This window comes from Lepidochelys kempii, chromosome 9, assembly GCF_965140285.1.
Source record: "Lepidochelys kempii isolate rLepKem1 chromosome 9, rLepKem1.hap1, whole genome shotgun sequence".
NCBI lineage: Eukaryota > Metazoa > Chordata > Testudines > Cheloniidae > Lepidochelys > Lepidochelys kempii.
Window position 1 is genome coordinate 55,443,373 of NC_136388.1, and position 18,751 is coordinate 55,462,123.

The 18,751-nt window shown below is 45.5% G+C and overlaps 2 protein-coding genes across 13 annotated transcripts in view; both read right to left on the reverse strand.

Moving 5' to 3' along the window:
* Nucleotides 1–15,300, reverse strand: part of FARP2 (FERM, ARH/RhoGEF and pleckstrin domain protein 2) — a 272,156-nt gene extending 256,856 nt beyond the window's left edge. Inside the window, exon 1 of the mRNA XM_073360436.2 lies at nt 15,230–15,300. The gene's annotated coding sequence lies outside the window, so the exon portion shown is untranslated. The remainder of the gene's footprint in view (nt 1–15,229) is intronic.
* Nucleotides 1–18,751, reverse strand: part of SEPTIN2 (septin 2) — a 111,966-nt gene that overhangs the window by 53,980 nt on the left and 39,235 nt on the right. For 7 of the 12 annotated variants that reach the window (XR_012160865.2, XR_012160864.2, XR_012160860.2 and 4 more), the window contains 3 exons: nt 15,230–15,342; nt 12,185–12,764; nt 11,016–11,613 (listed from right to left, as the gene is read on the reverse strand). Coding sequence is in view for 4 of the 12 variants with exons in the window: in XM_073360463.2 (XP_073216564.1) it covers nt 15,238–15,342 (105 nt within the window). In the remaining 8 variants the exon portion in view is untranslated. Of the gene's footprint in view, nt 1–4,989; nt 7,092–11,015; nt 11,614–12,184; nt 12,765–15,229; nt 15,343–18,751 lie in introns of those variants that run through there. The other 5 variants (XM_073360463.2, XM_073360464.2, XR_012160861.2 and 2 more) reach the window with 4 other exon arrangements.

The following is an 18,751-nucleotide window of genomic DNA, read 5'->3' on the forward strand; positions in this document are numbered from 1 at the left end:
GATTCTCTATTAATAGATCCTCCCCTAAAGGATGTCCGAACCACTTGCTCCTCCAAACCTGTCAGCTTTCCCCCAGCCCTTAGTTTAAAAACTGCTCTGCAACCTTTTTAATTTTAAGCGCCAGCAATCTGGTTTCATTTTGGTTTAGGTGGAGCCCATCCTTCCTGTATAGGCTCCCGCTTTCTCAAGTTTCCCCAGTTCCTAATAAATCTAAACCCCTCCTCCCTACACCATCATCTCATCCATGCATTGAGACTCTGCTGTTTTGCCTGTCTAACAGGCCCTGCGTGTGGAACTGGGAGCATCTCAGAGAATGCTACCATGGAGGTCCTGGACTTCAATCTCTTACCTAGCAGCCTAAATTTGGCCTCCAGGACCTCTCTCCTATCCTTCCCTATGTCATTGGTACCTACAGTACCACAAGCAGCGGCTGCTCCCCAGCACTATGCATAAGTCTATCTAGATGTCTCGAGAGATCTGTAACCTTCACACCAGGCAGACAAGTCACCATGAGGTTCTCTGGGTCATTGCAAACCCAGCTATCTATGTTTCTAATGATAGAACTTACTAAAGATAGTTCAGACCCAGGCAGACTGCAAAGAGCTACAAAAGGATCTCTCAAAACTGGGCGACTGGGCAACAAAATGGCAGATGAAATTTAATGTTGATAAATGCAAAGTAATGCACATTGGAAAGCATAATCCCAACTATACATATAAAATGATGGGGTCTAAATTAGCTGTTACCACCCAAGAAAGAGATCTTGGAGTCACTGTGGACAGTTCACTGAAAAACTTTTCAGCAGTCAAAAATGCAAACAGAATGCTTGGAGTGATTAAGAAAGAGATAGATAATAGGACAGAAAATATCATGCTGCCTCTATATAAACCCATGGTACGCCCACATCTTGAATAGTGTGTGCATATCTGATCGCCCCATCTCAAAAAACATATATTGGAATTAGGGGTATGGAACTGCTTCGGTATGAGGAGAGATTAATAAGACTGGGACTTTTCAGCTCGGAAAAGAGACGGCTAAGGGGAGATATGATTGAGGTCTATAAAATCATGACTGGTGTAGCGAATGTAGATAAAGAAGTGTTGTTTACTACTTCTCAGAACACAAGAACTAGAGGGTCACCAAATGAAATTAATAGGCAGCATGTTTAAAACAAATAAAAGGAAGTATTTCTTCACATAATGCAGTCAGCCTGTGGAACTTCTTGCCAGAGGATGTTGTGAAGGCCAAGATCATAACAGAGTTCAAAAAAGAACTACATCAGTTTATGAAAGATAGGTCCATCAATGGCTATTAGCCAGGATGAACAGGGATGGTGTCCCTAGCCTCTGTTTGCCAGAAGCTGGGAATGAGCAACAGAGGATGGATCACTGGATAATCACCTGCAAATAAAGAAACAGAAAAAACTTGTGCACCCTGGAACACTTCCCATCCCTGGTTAGCAGGCAGCACTAGCAGCTAAAAAGGGGCAGAGCTAGAGTGCAGCAGAAATCTGCTCCACTGTGTAGTACTGTTGTAGCTGTGTTGGTGCCAGGATGAGAGAGATACAGTGCGGAAGATATCTTATTCTTCTGTTTGTGAAAGAGAAGCTTTTGAGCTACACAGATCATCTTCTGGTCTGGGAAGAGTACCCTGTCATTGATGAGGCTGCGTTTTAGTCACAGGTATTTTTAGTAAAAAGTCATGGGCAGGTCATGGGGAATAAAGAAAAATTCATGGCCCGTGACCGGTCCATGTCTTTTACTACACACTCTTGACTGAAACTTGGTTGCTCGGGGGATGGGGAGGGAAAGTGGCAGCTCAGGGGTACCGTGTGTGCTCTGGGGGAGGAGAGGTACAGCCTGGGGGCACTGTGGGTGCTGAGGGGGGCAGCCCAAGTACACAGCTGCTGCTGGTGGGGAAGGGGAGCAGGCAGTGGTGTGTGGCCCAGGACTCCTGCTCATGCAGGGCACAGAAGGAGGGCTGGCAGGCTCCCTAACCTGCTCCTGGAAGTGGTTGGCCTGCCCCTGCAGGCCCTAGGTGGAGGCATGGCCAAGGGACTCTGTGCGCTGCCTCCCTATCTAGGAGCCAGACATGCTGGCCGCTTCCAGGGAGCCCCCCAAGGTAAGCACTACCCATCCCATCCCCCAACCCGCTGCCTCAGCCCTGAGAACCCCCACCCGCCCAAACTCCTGCCGCTGCTGGCTGGAGGATGCATTTCTTGAGCAAATGCAAGAAACATCATGTCTGTGTTACATCCTTTCTTCATGTTGATCCCAGATATTAGAGAAAAGGCGGGTAAGAATATCTTTTATTGGATCAACTTGTGTTGGTAAAAGAGAAACTTTTCAGCTACACAGAGCTCTTCTCTTAGAATGTGTTAACTACTTATGCTAAGCAATCTGTTCCACCTTGTATTTAGCTGTAACACATAAGTACCTTTCCCAGACCTGAAGAAGAGCTCTGTGTAGCTCAAAAGCTTGCCCCCCTCACCAACAGAAGCTGGTCCAATAGAAGATATCACCTCACCCCCCTTGTTCCATTGTGCAGTAGACATTTAGCTTCACACAGTGCTTCCCCTTCCAAGTGGGAATTTGAGCTCTTTCAGACCAAGCGTGAGTGAGAATGTTATTCAGTTCCAAAAATCAAGAATCACTCACATGAAATATTCTGCCACTAGCTCAATAACTTTTCAATCAGGTAGTTCGCTTCAGTGCTTTTGATTTGCACAATCACTACATACAGAGAAGCAGTCCACTGGTAGCCAGGCCCCAAAATAATATACACATTCCTAGGTGAGAGTCAACAGCCCCAGGGCACCTTGCTGTAACTCACTCTGCCTGAATGTAAGTGGGCTGCTGCATTCTGCACTAAGTTATCACTAAGTTATCAATAGGGGCCACAGGAAGTTGTAAGAGGTTGCTGGAAGGACAAGAGCATCACTTAATACTTACAGTTCTACAAACTCAGGATTACCTGCATGAAGAGTATACTGTCAGTGCTGTGCAGGTTTTATTTAATTCCCATATTTTTGTGCAGCTCCATCAATATATCACCCTTCACTTACATGAGTCCAACAAACTGGACTGTGAAGAAGAAATTAGAACACCAACCCCATCATGCTACTTAATGATTCCTGGTTAGACTATACAAGGAATTCAATAAAGACCCACTGTATATTTTGATATTTTTATTAATATAGTCTTGGCTAATGATAATACAGAATCTGAATACAGAAATTTAAGATGTTTGTATACAAAGAAATAACCCTTTTAATAGCCAAATATAAAGCACTGCAAGTGTACCAGTACTCTGACTCCTGAAATAACTGTAAAATTACTTCTAGTAAAGAAAATAAAACCATTGTGGCCAGCTCAGTGGGCCAGTGATAATGCTTGACTCCAAAGTCTCAATTCCTCCAGTCTGGGTTAGCTTCAGGTAAAAAAAAAAAAAAGAGGTTTGAGAAAGAATGGCTTATTTTTTATGTTTCCCATCAAGTCATTACGTAAGTGAATGGCAGTTGCAATCAGGAGCATCAAAAGCCAAGTGCAGAAGAGAAGAGCTCCTCAGAGCTGTCGGGCACACAGGACTTTTCCACCAAAGGAGTGTATGTGTGGAAGCAATTAGCAAACATATAAATTCCATTCATTAAGATAGCAAATCGCAAGAATTTACACTTCCGTTGGAAAAAAGTGAGAACATTTCCTCACTAGAATCAGTAATTTAAAACTCACTCAATAACTAACCATAATGCTCTACTAAAGCTAGCTGTTCAATGAATGCATATTACCCCCCAAACCCCAAGATCTCTCATAAGTAAGGCTAAGATTTTGTTACGGTTATTTTTAGTAAAAGTCAGACAAGTCAGAGGCAATAAAAAGTTCAGAGCCCATGACCTGTCTGTGACTTTACTAAAAATAACGGGGGTCAGGGTTAAGTTGCGGGGGAGGAATGGAGTCAGGAGAGGGGGTAGACAGACAGGAAGAACCACGGCAGGTGAAAGCTCTGGTTCCAGTGGCTGCAATGGGGGCACAGCACGGGGGGCATGCAGCCCCCGCTCCAGAGCTGGCCACAGCTGTGGGACAGAGGTGCACAGCCCTGGCTGCAGCCCTGGGAAGCTGTGAGGGGGGCACACGGCCCCCACTGCAGCTGCCGGGCAAGGGCACACAGCCCCAGCTGCAGAATGGTCCCAACTGCAGCTGCAGCAGAAGCCATGGGGCAGGGGTGCAGCGGCAGGGGGCACAGTCATGGCGGGGCACACAGACCCCACTCCGGAGTTGGCCACAGCTGTGGGACAGCGGTGCGCAGCTGCAGCCTCTGCCAACCTATGGCCACAGTGCAGGGAGAGGGACGGCTCACGGTCCTGGAACGCCACAAGGGGGGTGCACGGCTCCCTCTGCAGCCCCCAACATAGGGCTGGGGCACACGGCCCCAGCTGTAGAATGGTCCCTGCTGCAGCCCCTGGCCGAAGCCACAGGGCTGGGATGCAGCGGGGGAGAGCAGCCACGAGGAGTGCACAGCTCTTGCTCCAGAGCTGGCCGCAACTCCTGGACAGGGGCTAACAGCCTGGCTCCAGCCCCCCACACCCTCCAAGCCACAGGGCAGGGGCTGCAGGGTACTGGTTCCAGCCATCCAGCCCCAGTTGCAGAGCAGGGGCACAGTCCTGCCTCCATCCCTGGCTTCAGCTGCTGAAGTCACAGAGATCTGGTTAAGTCACGGAATTTGTGACTGCCGTGACCTCCATGACTAAATTGTAGTTTTACTCAGACAATTCCACAGGTAGAGCTCAACCTGTGCTATCTGCACTAACTGCATAGTATATTTTTATTCCAAAACAGAAGTTGGCTTAAGTAAGGACTACAGGAAGGGAGCGGTTCCTCAACAAAGGTTATCCACAGGGTTAAATATGTACTTGTCACTTGTGAAATATTATACACACATATTATATATATAAAATAAAAAAAGCTTTCATAGATTTTTTCCTAATACTGGTTATAAATACTATTGCAGTTTAGATGACAGTACTAACTGCAGATGAAATTCACTGAAATGTTATGCAACAGGTTTTCCTTGCAAAATGGACAGCACTTCAAAATGTGCTATGTCCAATGTATGTAACATGACAGTAAGAATTCTATTGTAACTGAGACCATTTGAGAACCCTAAAAGAGCACAGAGGTGCTCAGCTGCACTATTTGAACAAAAAACACTGGGGGGGGGGGGTATTTTAAAGTAGTTATTCTAATGACTTCACTGAAGGTTAATATTATTTCTGATCCTTTTATGGTCACTTCTTCAGTAAACCAGTCTGCTCAATATATTGAAAGATTTAATTAACATGGCTTGACATTTTTCTCTGGCAATACTGAAATGCCTTATTACTATCTTTTCTCTATGGAAAAGGCAAAATTTAAACATTTACATTTCTTTCCCTACTAATTTTGTATTCATCCATTTAGCAAGAAAGGACTCATTACTCCTGTGTTTCTGACAAAGCACAAATCAGTAAGGCTGCTACTTAGATGAGTAGGAAGATGAGCAGCTCTATGAAATGACAGCTGCTCTAGAGGCAGCACAGGAGTTCAACACAGAGGCTATTGTGGTGGGTTTTGCTTTAGATAGTAAAAAGATACTCAGAATATAAAGCAATTTATAAACTGCAGCAATTTTAAGGTAGATCAAAATCTGATCTGCTCAGTAGCAGGACTCCTTTAAATTAGTAATTTAGTGACCATTAAAGCAACAATTTGTGGAATTTAACTGCAGGATTAGGTTATGTTATTCCACATCTCTGATATCAATGTAGAAGAGGATGAACAAGGGCACTGCTGTGCAGGAGATCAGAAAGATCTCAGCATTTTGTGATGGTGCCACTTGTATTATCTCTTTGGCACTGGTGGGTTGTAAACACCACTGGTAACTAATTTTGCAGTAGCACATCATGTTATGAAATCTGACTGTTGGCTCTGGAGGGGTAAGTAGACAAGAGGAGTCATTCAGCAAGCAGTATCACTATGTCAGCAACTGGGCCTGTGCTGTAATGGCTATATCATACCCTGCCATAAGCAAAAAAAACATAACATAACTAGATTGAAAGGTGTAGTACAAGCCTAACTCAGGCAAAAAGTATCCCTTACTACCACCTTAATATCTAATGAAAGTAGCTTGAAAGTTCTTCCCCTATTACATTAGGAAAACTATTTTTTGGAAAGCATCTGAAATGAAGGCAGATTTCTCTTTTCCAACCCCGCCTTGTGTACCAATATCAGCATTATTCTGGTTTACTTTTGCTGCAGAGGCACCACTGGAACACACTACTACTTTGTGCTGCCCTACAGCAAATTGCTTTTAAGAAGTTCCCTTCAATAAACTGGAGGATTTTAATTAATGAAACAGAATCCAGAAGATATTTCCCTCAAGATAAAACGTAAATGCAATAAACATTTGCTCCCTAAACTACAGTGTCCCCTTTGACAAGGAATTCGCTCTTATCTCCTCTCTCCTAGTTAAGACAAAGCATACCTCTTTTATAATTAGACACTTGTGATGCCAAGGCAATGGCTATTCAGCACTGGACAAGAAATGAGGAATGGCCAAGAGTCTCACAGGTACACATTTAAACAATGTAAGAAATAGGAAAGAGAATAACTTAACTTGGCATTGGACTCCCTAAGTAGTCAAATATTACACCACTGGACAACCTATAGCAACGGTCACGTCTTTCTAGGTGTAATAAGTAGTATGAATAATGGTGCTACTGAGCTATGCAAATAGATTGACCACTGCTAAGTCAGGTTAGGAAAGGCTCAGTATCATCCATTTTGCATTCCTAATATACTGGATTACATAAAATGAGCTCAATAAAATACTAAATTACTAAACTAAAACTTATCACAATCTCTATATAATGAATAAAATACTGACTGAATACAATCTGTTACAAAGTACATATTACAAATGTTACCATGCATTTGTACATAACATACTAACATGACCTCCAAGTCATAGGCAAAGTGAAAGACATCCTTCCCAGTGAGAGACACCATTGCATCCCAACACTGGAATGTTTCCTCTTAATCTGCATATGAAGTCATCTGCAAAGAAGGCAGAAATATGGAAAGTTAACTGTTAGCTGTTTTGTAACTACACCTTGTATTTAAGAAACTGAACTATGGTGTGTGTATCCATTACTCAGTGCTAACAGTCAAAGATCATCTTCGATATTCCACATGTGGATCTATTAAGGTGCAGTCTACATGATGTCTAAGATTCCTTCCATCAGCCTCACCAGAACACACTTTGCCAGACACACCAACCACCCCCTCTGAATTCTGGAGCATGAGACACTGCCTGTGGGGATAAGGCAAGTTTGTTTTTTCTAATGGTTCATAATGGGGATAAGGCAAGTTTGTTTTTTCTAATGGTTCATAAACACAACAAAGACTAGCATTAAGATTTAAAACCTTAGATCCAGGCAATGTTGGAAAAATGGATTTCCTTTATGCCTAACAATGTTGGGACATCACTATTTAAATGCATTGTGTGACATCCAATGGGGGAAGTTTGATAATGTGACAGATTTTCTATCTCAAAACTGAGGACATAACCTTTTCGTCCCTACTCCCCCAAATCCCTACAGTTCCTAAAGCAGTGTCTCAAATGGTGACCCAGGGAGAATTTTCTGGGAGTAGGCAGAGAGCAGGTTAGTCACATAGTGCTGGATCTGTTTCCAGGTGCTAAACTGAATTCAAAGCATACTAAACATTTCCCAAGTAAGCACTTGCTGTGGTCACCAAAGGGCTCTTATTTGATCACCACTGGGAAGGGAGGTAGACCATGTGATTGAAAGGAGAGGAGGATGCATGGTCTACACTATGAAAGTCTGAAGACCCCTTCTCTATGGCATTCTGGAACACTATACAAATTGTTACACACCAACACAAGACAGAGTAGTGACTCCCAAATTCAGAAGAAGATACACTGAAAATAACTGAACATAAAAAAAAAGTGTTAACACAAAGCTAAGGTTGCATACCTAAGAACCCATAACTAAGGAAATGTGAAATTTAAGGCTGAATGTATAACCTTAACCTTGCTCACTTGCACAAAGCCTAATCATGTGATATTTCTGAAATGCCATTTTTTCCTACAAGAACTTAGTGATTGTACTTAAGTTTCCTCCACTGGGAAAGATAATCATTTATAGGAATAGTTCCCTATAAAAATATGCTTTGTATTTATATAGGGTGTGTGCAGTTAAACTGGGAAATAGTAATAGAGCCAGTAGAAATGTTTGTGTACATTTAACAGAATATGTGCAAAAAGTGTGAGATGTGCACAGTAAAACATACTATGAATTAGGGATGTAAATATTTAATAAGTTAACCATTTAAACGATTACAATTATATTGTTTAACTAATTAAAGTGAAAAGGGACCTGGGCCACTCTGGCTGGTGGTTAATGGTTAGGCTGGGTTAACCGGTAAGACTAATGCTTACTGTTTAATGTTTTACATCCCTACTATGAATGTTCTCTAGAGGTTTCTCAAACATTTGAAGTAAGGCCCATACCCTGAGATATTATCTTGTAGACCACCTTCCCTTCTGTTCATGATCATGCAGAACACCTCAGAGAACAGAGCACCATTTTTTCATCCCCCCCCCCCACGAGAAGAATACACCCATGACAGCCAACCAAATAACCGAGCAGAATGGGAACCAGGACACTGCCTCAGTGTTTTAACACCCTTTCTGAAGGGGACAAAAACCTCTATTCTGGTGCATCTCTAGATTAAATAATTTCTAAAGGGAGAGGGATGATAGATTTGATCACTTCAAGTCCCAGATTCAAGAGCTCTATATCTGTTCTAGATACAGACAACTGCTTTCAGGATAAAAGAGCCCTGAGGCAGCCAAACTTCTGTGACACAACATGTCACCCACCATGCCTCCCTTTCTCAAGGGAGCAGCTACCACCCTCATCAGCATCATGAAGATAAAGCTGATGTCCATATGATTGAGAGGGCCCAGTACTACAGATGGAGAGCCTCCAAACAATCCCCATTCAATTTTCAGATGCTAATTAGCAATAGACCTGTGCAATCAAGTATCATGAATTGTCAAAATCAGATGCTGTCCTGAATCAACTACTAGAATTAACCACATCCATTTTAATATTCATGGATTTGGATATTCATACTACCCCCATCACTGAGACTGCATTAAAGCAAGGACATGAAGTTTTGTTCCCTCATCTCCATTTTTCAGTCAAATAATTGTTTTTAATGTTATTGTAGAATGGATACCTCAAAGTGAGCTGTAACATTTTCCTCCAACCTATGCTGGCAGCAAGTTACATAGCCATGGGGCACTTGCCAAGAAAGTGTGGTCTCCTGCACTCATGAGTCTCAATCTTGAGGCTGGTAATTCAACTTTCCAGTAGAAAGAGGTTTTGAGTTCTATCCTTGAGGGGGCCATTCTGTTTTTCGCAAAGCCACCCCCTTTGTTGATTTTAATTCCCTGTAAGTCATGTCGTCAGTCACCCCTCCCTCCGTCAGGGCAATGGCAGACAATCGTTCCGCGCCTTTTTTCTGTGCAGACACCATAGCACGGCAAGCATGGAGCCCGCTCAGATCACTCTGGCAATTAGGAGCACATTAAACACCACATGCATTATCCAGCAGTATATGCGGCACCAGAACCTGGCAAAGCAAAACTGGGCGAGTAGGCGATGTCAGCGTGGTGACGAGAGTGATGAGGACATGGACACAGACTTCTCTCAAAGCACGGGCCCTGGCAATGTGGGCATCATGGTGCTAATGGGGCAGGTTCATGTGGTGGAACGCCGATTCTGGGCTTGGGAAACAAGCACAGACTGGTGGGACCACATAGTGTTGCGGGTCTGGGACGATTCCCAGTGGCTGCGAAACTTTTGCATGCATAAGGGCACTTTCATGGAACTTTGTGACTTGCCTTCCCCTGCCCTGAGGCACAAGAATACCAAGATGAGAGCAGCCCTCACAGTTCAGAAGCAAGTGGCAACAGCCCTGTGGAAGCTTGCAATGCCAGACAGCTACCAGTCAGTCGGAAATCAATTTGGAGTGGGCAAATCTACTGTGATGCAAGTAGCCAACGCAATCAAAGATCTGCTGATAAAGGGTAGTGACCCTGGGAAATGTGCAGGTCATAGTGCATGGCTTTGCTGCAATGGGGTTCCCTAACTGTGGTGGGGCCTTAGACGGAACCCATATCCCTATCTTGGGACCGGAGCAATAAGCCGGCAAGTACATAAACCGCAAGGGGTACTTTTCAACAGTGCTGCAAGCACTGGTGGATCACAAGGGATGTTTCACCAACATCAACGTGGGATGGCCGGGAAAGGTACATGACGCTCGCATCTTCAGGAACTCTGGTCTGTTTCAAAAGCTGCAGGAAGGGACTTTCTTCCCAGACCAGAAAATAACCATTGGGGATGTTGAAATGCCTATAGTTATCCTTGGGGACCCAGCCTACCCCTTAATGCCACGGCTCATGAAGCCATACACAGGCGCCCTGGACAGTAGTCAGGAGCTGTTCAACCACAGGCTGAGCAAGTGCAGAATGGTGGTAGAATGTGCATTTGGATGTTTAAAGGCGCACTGGCGCAGTTTACTGACTTGGTTAGACCTCAGCGAAACCAATATTCCCACTATTATTACCACTTGCTGTGCGCTCCACAATATCTGTGAGAGTGAGGGGGAGATGTTTATGGCGGGGTGGGAGGTTGAGGCTAATCGCCTTGCTGCTGGTTATGCACAGCCAGACACCAGGGCGGTTAGAAGAGCACAGGAGGGTGCAGTGCGCATCAGAGAAGTTTTGAAAACCAGTTTCATGACTGGCCAGGCTACAGTGTGAAAGTTCTGTTTGTTTCTCCTTGATGAAAACCCTTGCCCCTTGGTTCACTGTACTTCCCTGTAAGCTAACCATCCTCCCCTCCTCCCTTCGATCACCACTTGCAGAGGCAATAAAGTCACTGTTGCTTCACATTCATGCATTCTTTATTAATTCATCACACGAATAGGGGGATAACTGCCAAGGTAGCCCAGGAGGGGTGGGGGAGGAGGGAAGGACAAGGCCACACAGCACTTTAAAAGTTAAAACTTATTGAATGCCAGCCTTCTGTTGCTTGGGCAATCCTCTGGGGTGGAGTGGCTGGGTGGCCGGAGGCCCCCCCACCGCATTCTTGGATGTCTGGGTGAGGAGGCTATGGAACTTGGAGGAGGGCGGTTGGTTACACAGGGGCTGTAGCGGCGGTCTGTGCTCCTGCTGCCTTTCCTACAGCTCAACCATATACTGGAGCATATTAGTTTGATCCTCCAGCAGCCTCACCATTGAATCCTGCCTCCTCTCATCAGATTGCTGCCACCTTTCAGCTTCAGCCCGCTACCTCTCCTTCCGGTCATTTTGTGCTTTCCTGCACTCTGACATAGTCTGCCTCCACGCATTCCTCTGTGCTCTGTCGGTGTGGGAGGACAGCATGAGCTCAGAACATTTCATCGTGAGTGTGTTTTTTCCGCCTTCTAATCTTCGCTAGCCTCTGGGAAGGAGAAGATCCTGTGATCCTTGAAACACATGCAGCTGGTGGAGAAAAAAAGGGACAGTGGTATTTAAAAAGACATTTTATAGAACAATGGGTACACTCTTTCATGGTAAACCTTGCTGTTAATATTACATACATAGCACATGTGCTTTCGTTCCAAGGTCGCATTTTGCCTCCCCCAAGCGCGTGGCTAGCCCCTACACCCTCCCCGTGGCTAACAGCGGGGAACATTTCTGTTCAGCCACAGGCAAACAGCCCAGCAGGAACAGGCACGTCTGAATGCCCCTTTAAGAAAAGGACCCTATTTCAACCCGGTGACCATGAATGATATCACTCTCCTGAGGATAACAGAGAGAAAGAATGGATGTTGTTCGAATGCCAGCAAACATACACTGCAATGCTTCGTTTTACAATGATTCCTGAGTACATGCTACTGGCCTGGAGTGGTAAAGTGTCCTACCATGGTGGACGGAATAAGGCTGCCCTCCCCAGAAACCTTTTGCAAAGGCTTTGGGAGTACATCCAGGAGAGCCGCGAATGCCAGGGCACATTAATAATTAAACATGCTTGCTTTTAAACCACGTGTACTATTTTAAAAGGTACACTCACCAGAGGTCCCTTCTCTGCCTGGCGGCTCCAGGAGGCAGCCTTGGGTGGGTTCAGGGGGTACTGGCTCCAGGTCCAGGGTGAAAAACAGTTCCTGGCTGCTGGGAAAACTGGTTTCTCCACTTGCTTGCTGTGAGCTATCTTCCTCGTCCCCAAAACTTGCTTCTGTTTTGCCTCCATCTCCATTGAAGGAGTCAAACAACATGGCTGGGGTAGTGGTGGCTGAACCCCCTAAAATGGCATGCAGCTCATCATAGAAGCAGCACGTTTTGGGCTCTGACCCGGAGCGGCTGTTTGCCTCTCTGGTTTTCTGGTAAGCTTGCCTCAGCTCCTTAAGTTTCACGCGGCACTGCTTCAGGTCCCTGTTATGGCCTCTGTCCTTCATGCCTTGGGAGATTTTGACAAATGTTTTGGCGTTTTGAAAATTGGAACGGAGTTCTGATAGCACGGATTCCTCTCCCCATACAGCGATCAGATTCCGTACCTCCCGTTCGGTCCATGCTGGAGGTCTTTTGCGATTCTGGGACTCCATCATGGTTACCTCTGCTGATGAGCTCTGCATGGTCACCTGCAGCTTGCCACTCTGGCCAAACAGGAAATTGAAATTCAAAAGTTTGCGGGCCTTTTCCCGTCTACCTGGCAAGTGCATCTGAGTTGAGAGTGCTGTCCAGAGTGGTCACAATGAAGCACTCTGGGATAGCTCCTGGAGGCCAATACCGTCTAATTGTGTCCACAGGACCCCAAATTCGACCCAGCAAGGCCGATTTCAGTGCTAATCCCCTTGTCGGGGGTGGAGTAAGGAAATTGATTTTAAGAGCCCTCTAAGTCGAAAAAAGGGCTTCATCGTGTGGACAGGTACAGGGTTAAATCGATTTAACGCTGCTAAATTCGACCTCAACTCCTAGTGTAGACCAGGGCCAAAAGACAGAAGGTACAAAGGACTGGAGACTTGAAGGATGTGGCAAGAAAAATGGGACTTTAGACCAAATATATGGTTGTAAAATGATAATCTTGGACAAGTTTCAGAGTAACAGCTGTGTTAGTCTGTATTTGCAAAAAGAAAAGGAGTGGCACCTTAGAGACTAACCAATTTATTTGAGCATAAGCTTTCGTGAGCTACAGCTCACTTCATCGGATACATACTGTGGAAAGTGTAGAAGATCTTTTTATATACACACAAAGCATGAAAAAAAATACCTCCTCCCACCCCACTCTCCTGCTGGTAATAGTTTATCTAAAGTGATCACTCTCCTTACAATGTGTATGATAATCAAGGTGGGTCATTTCCAGCACAAATCCAGGGTTTAACAGGAACGTCGGTGGGGGGGGGGGGTAGGAAAAAACAAGGGGAAATAGGTTACCTTGCATAATGACTTAGCCACTCCCAGTCTCTATTCAAGCCTAAGTTAATTGTATCAAATTTGCAAATGAATTCCAATTCAACAGTTTCTCGCTGGAGTCTGGATTTGAAGTTTTTTTGTTGTAATATCACAACTTTCATGTCTGTAATCGCATGACTAGAGAGATTGAAGTGTTCTTCAACTGGTTTATGAATGTTATAATTCTTGACATCTGATTTGTGTCCATTTATTCTTTTACGTAGAGACTGTCCAGTTTGACCAATGTACATGGCAGAGGAGCATTGCTGGCACATAATGGCATATATCACATTGGTGGATGTGCAGGTGAACGAGCCTCTGATAGCGTGGCTGATGTTATTAGGCCCTGTGATGGTGTCCCTTGAATAGATATGTGGACACAGTTGGCAACGGGCTTTGTTGCAAGGATAGGTTCCTGGGTTAGTGGTTCTGTTGTGTGGTATGTGGTTGCTGGTGAGACAAGCTTACTTAACAATTGATAAACAAGTTAGATGGTAATTAATGCTCCTAGGCATTTAAAACAACAGTTAGGTGAGGGAGGAAATAGAAGTCATGATTAGAGAGGGGAAATGCCTCTACATGGAATTTTTTCAGCTTGCAACAACTGAGAAAGATCAGATCTGAGGCCATTGTAAGGCCTATTGTTTTATATGGATGTGAGAGACACAGGCACTTACTAAGAAGGAAGAAAGACAGCTTATAAATACCTTCAAAAATACATGGTTGAGATGAAGTTTTTGGCTAGTAAGGCCAAAAGAAGATATAACAGGGAATTGCAGGAGGTCTATGGAGAAGCAAGTATAATAGTAGTGAAACCCTGAGGACTCCAATGGGCAGGACATGTAATTAGGATGACGGAAGACAGACCAACTAAGCATCTCTTGTAAGGACATAGTTGTGGTGTCTGACCAAAGAGAAGATGGAGGAAAAAAATTTAAGTGCTCTTAATGTGAATTACCATCAATGGGAAAAAAATATGCACTTGACAGAAAGATGTCGGGAAGAACAGCCTGGCCAAGGATTTCAATGGTCTACACAGTCAGGGAGGAGGAGGAGATGTGTATTAAATAATTATTTATCCATAAAAATTCTTACTTGTCCTAAGAAAGCAAAAGAATGGGTTAGACAAAGTAGACAAAGTTTGAATGAATATTTTCAGATAGCTATTTAAAATACATACTAAAATGCATTGCTTTAAGTTCACTGTCACCATTCTTTAATTGTCTTTAGTAATTGTCAGAACTGAACTAAGCCAGATTGTCAGAACTGTTCGCCAGATGGAAGCTATCCCCACTATTAGAACAGGAGCACATGACCGTGTTCTCAAGACAAAGCTCAAAACAGAAATTAAGAACTGAATACAGTTCTCTACGTTTTTCTGGAAATTGAAAGTTACATTTGAAAAAATGAAATCAAGTTTTCATAATACCTTTTTCAATCAGAGCATCAATACTCAATTAAGTAAGTTTAAATATGCTTATTCGGTCTTCAAGGTACTGAGTCACTTCACTTTAAAAAACACTTGTGTGAATATTTAAAAATGTAACATGAAATGGACTGAACCTCTTAAACAATCTCAGGTCAACTGATTGACTTTCCAATGCCTTGAAACATCTACTATGGACAATTTATTTTTCTTATTGCAATTATAATCAAATGAAGGTCTTACCAAAGAATTTAAACATGGTGTCCAGGAACTGCACTGCTGTCTCCCTCACCACCTTGCATCTGCATTTGCATCTGAGCCTGCATCCTTGCAATCATCTCTTGCATGCGACGAAGCTGAAAAAGACAAATAGTACAGAAAAAGCCCTTTAGCCCTCTCTCCTAAGCAAGTGGTTCTTCACTGCCACAACGGATTGGTTCCTATTCAATGACAACTAATTTTGATCTTCACTAATACTTTTTTGATGGTTAGTTGTAACATTAAAAAAATATTGCTTTTCTTCACTCACAAAAATATGTAAGTAATTTACTGATCAAAACAACAGGCATCACTTTTGATATTTGGCACCAGTTTCCAAAGTGTGTCTCAGCAGAAGCTTCTACTTCCTCTATTTCCTTTTGGTGTTATTTTCTTAGTTACAGCAATACATTAAAATGGATTGTGTGTGGTGGTGTTGAAGAGCTGAATTAAACTACAGTATTTACAGTCACTGAAGTTATTAGTAAAGCCCCAGTCTGCAAGCTGACTTATGTCCCCTCCACCCATTCCTTGATCCTTGACAGAAAGAGGCAATACATGAAGCATTCCAGCTAGTGAAATAATTCAGACAACTTCTTCTGTGGCAGACAGGGATTGCTGCCAGGAACCCAGTAGTGCTGGTAATCCATCTATCCAGACAAACATATAGGATATTAAAACTAAGAAAAACTTAGATTGGGGTTCTACAAATACAATTCAATAATCCTAAAATGTTTGAGTGTTTAAATGCACAAGTCAGGAAACAACTGTTGAGATTAACCCAACCATATTGCATACATGTAGTCGTCTTAAGTTCTATTTAGGCTATTGAATGATGCTCTTGATAGATTTAAAATAATGGAGCCAATATTGCTCTAGGAACTTTGGTTTTATTATGCCCTTGCTTTTGTGCATTTAAGTTTTCACCCTTATTGCTGCATTAATACGTTTCTGCAATTTATTTTTTTTAATGAAGTTAGCATAATGACCCCAACAACCTTACTCCATCCCAGCCACTCCCCACATTGACAAGCCTGCCACCCCTATGTTAACTACAGTCCTCCTCAAGAGATCATCCCCACTCCAGTGACAAGAGCACCAGTAGAAGGCAGGGGGTTCAGAAGGGGTCTTGTCCTTGTTAAAAGGACACAGAGAAGGGTTTCTGCAATTGTGGGGAGCAAGATGTTTTTCCTGCTGTGAAGGACTACAAGCTCATCTCTAGAACCATAGAATATCAGGGTTGGAAGGGACCTCAGGAGGTCATCTAGTCCAGGGGTCGGCAACCTTTCAAAAGTGGTGTGCCGAGTCTTCATTTATTCACCTTAATTTGAGGTTTTGCGTGCCAGTAATACATTTTAACTTTTTTAGAAGGTCTCTCTATAAGTCTATATATTATATAACTAAACTATTGTATATAAAGTAAACAAGGTTTTCAAAAGAAGCTTCATTTAAAATTAAATTAAAATGCTGATCTTATGCTGCTGGCCCGCTCAGCCCGCTGTCAGCCTGGGATTCCGTTCACCTAGGCCAGCAGCAGGCTGAATGGGGCCTGCGGCCGGGACCCCGGCTGGCAAGGGGCCAGCAGCCAGAACCCCAGACTGGCAGCCAGTCTGGGGTTCCATCCGCTGGCTCCTGTCAGTCAGGATCCTAGCTGCTGGCCCCACTCAGCCTGCTGCCGGTTTGGGATCCTGGCCCTGCCCACAGAGGGGGTACCTACGTTCTCCCTGGTTCTAGCCCGTTCTCCTCCTTTCTCTCTGCACTGAGCTGAGGGTGGGAGTGCACTGACCATAGGGCTGGGAGTGAAGGAGCAGGCTGGGGGCTGGGGTGTAGGGTCTGGCCAGGAGCTAGAATGAGGGAGGGGACTCAGGGTTGGGGCAGGAGGTTTGGGTGTGGAGTGCTTACCAGGGCAGCTCCCATTTGGTGTGAGGGGCACAGGTGGGAATGTGTGTGCGCGGGTGTGTGTGCAGGAGCACCCATTTGGTGCTCAGGGTGGGGGTGGGAATGTCAGGGGCCCAGGGGTCAGGGCAGGAGGCTAGGGTGTGTGGGGGGTGCTGGAGTCAGAGCTGGGTGTGTGTCAGGGGGTGTAGGGATCAGGGTAGAGGGTTGGGTGTGCTTCTAGCCCCCTGCCCAGAGCAGATCACGGCAGGGCGCTGGAGGGGATATGCCCTGATTCCACCACCCCTTCCCCAAGGCCCTGTCTCCACCTCTTCTCTGCCTCCTCCCTGGAGCAGAGAGTGCTCTGCGACTCCGCTTCTCCCCCTCCCTCGCAAGGGCCATCAGTTGATTGGCAGCAGGGAGGGAGAGGCAGGAACACAGCACGCTAGGGAAGAGGCTGGGGAGGGGGAAGCTTGCCTGCCCTGCAGCAGCAGCCAGCAGGACCAAGCTTCTTCACCCTGCCCCCGTGGGGGGGGGGGGGGAAGAGGGGGGCGCACAGAGAAGAGCAGGCCAGGGTGGGCAGGATTTTTAATGGCACGCTGTTGCCTGCTTGGATCCTGGCCTGGGTTCGGCAGCCGGCTGAGTGGGGCTGGTGGCTGGGACCCAGCAGGCAGCAGCGTGCCATTAAAAAAAAAAAAAAAAAAAAAAAAAGGCTCATGTGCCGTCTTTGGCATACGTGCCATAGGTTGCCGACCCCTGATCTAGTCCAACCCCCTGCTCAAAGTAGGGCCTAATCCCCAACTAAATCATCCCAGCCAGGACTTTGTCAAGCCTGACGTAAAAACCTCAAAGGAAGGAGATTCCACCACCTCCCTAGGTAACCCATTCCAGAGCTTTACCACCCTTCTAGTGAAAAGGTTTTTCCTAATAGCCAACCTAAACCTCCCCCACTGCAACTTGAGACCATTATTCCTTGTTCTATCATCTGGTACCACTGAGAACAGTCTAGATCAGGGATAGGCAAACTTTTTGGCCAGAGGGCCACATCAGGGCGCAAAACTGTATGGAGGGCTGGGTAGTGAAGGCTGTGCCCCCCCAAACAGCCTGGCCCCTGCCCCCCCTCCCAGTTCCTGCCCCTCTCAGAACCTCTGACCCATACACCCCCTCTCTCCCGCTCCTTGTCCCCTGACCACCACCTCCCACCCCTAACTGCCCCCCCCCGGGACCCCACCCCCATTCAACACCCCCTACTCCCTGTCACCTGACTGCCCCCGCCATCCACACCCCCACCCTCTGACAGGCCCCCAGGGACCCAGCATGTTATCCAACCCTCCCCCCCCACCCCCAGATTGCCCTGACCCCTATCCACACCCCTGCCTCCTGACTCCCACACACTATCAACCCCCTTTTCCCTGCCCCAGAAGCTACACCCCATCCAACCACCCCCTGCTCTGTTCCCTGACTGCCCCCGGGACCCCCTGCCCCTTATCCAACCTCCCCCTGCCACCACCCCCTTACCAGGCCGCTCAGAGCAACAGGAGTCTGCAGCCCCGTTGCCTGGACAGAGCAAGCCGCACTGCCCGCGTGGCAGTGTCACTACAGGGGAGGAGGAGGAACAGTGAGGGAGGTGCC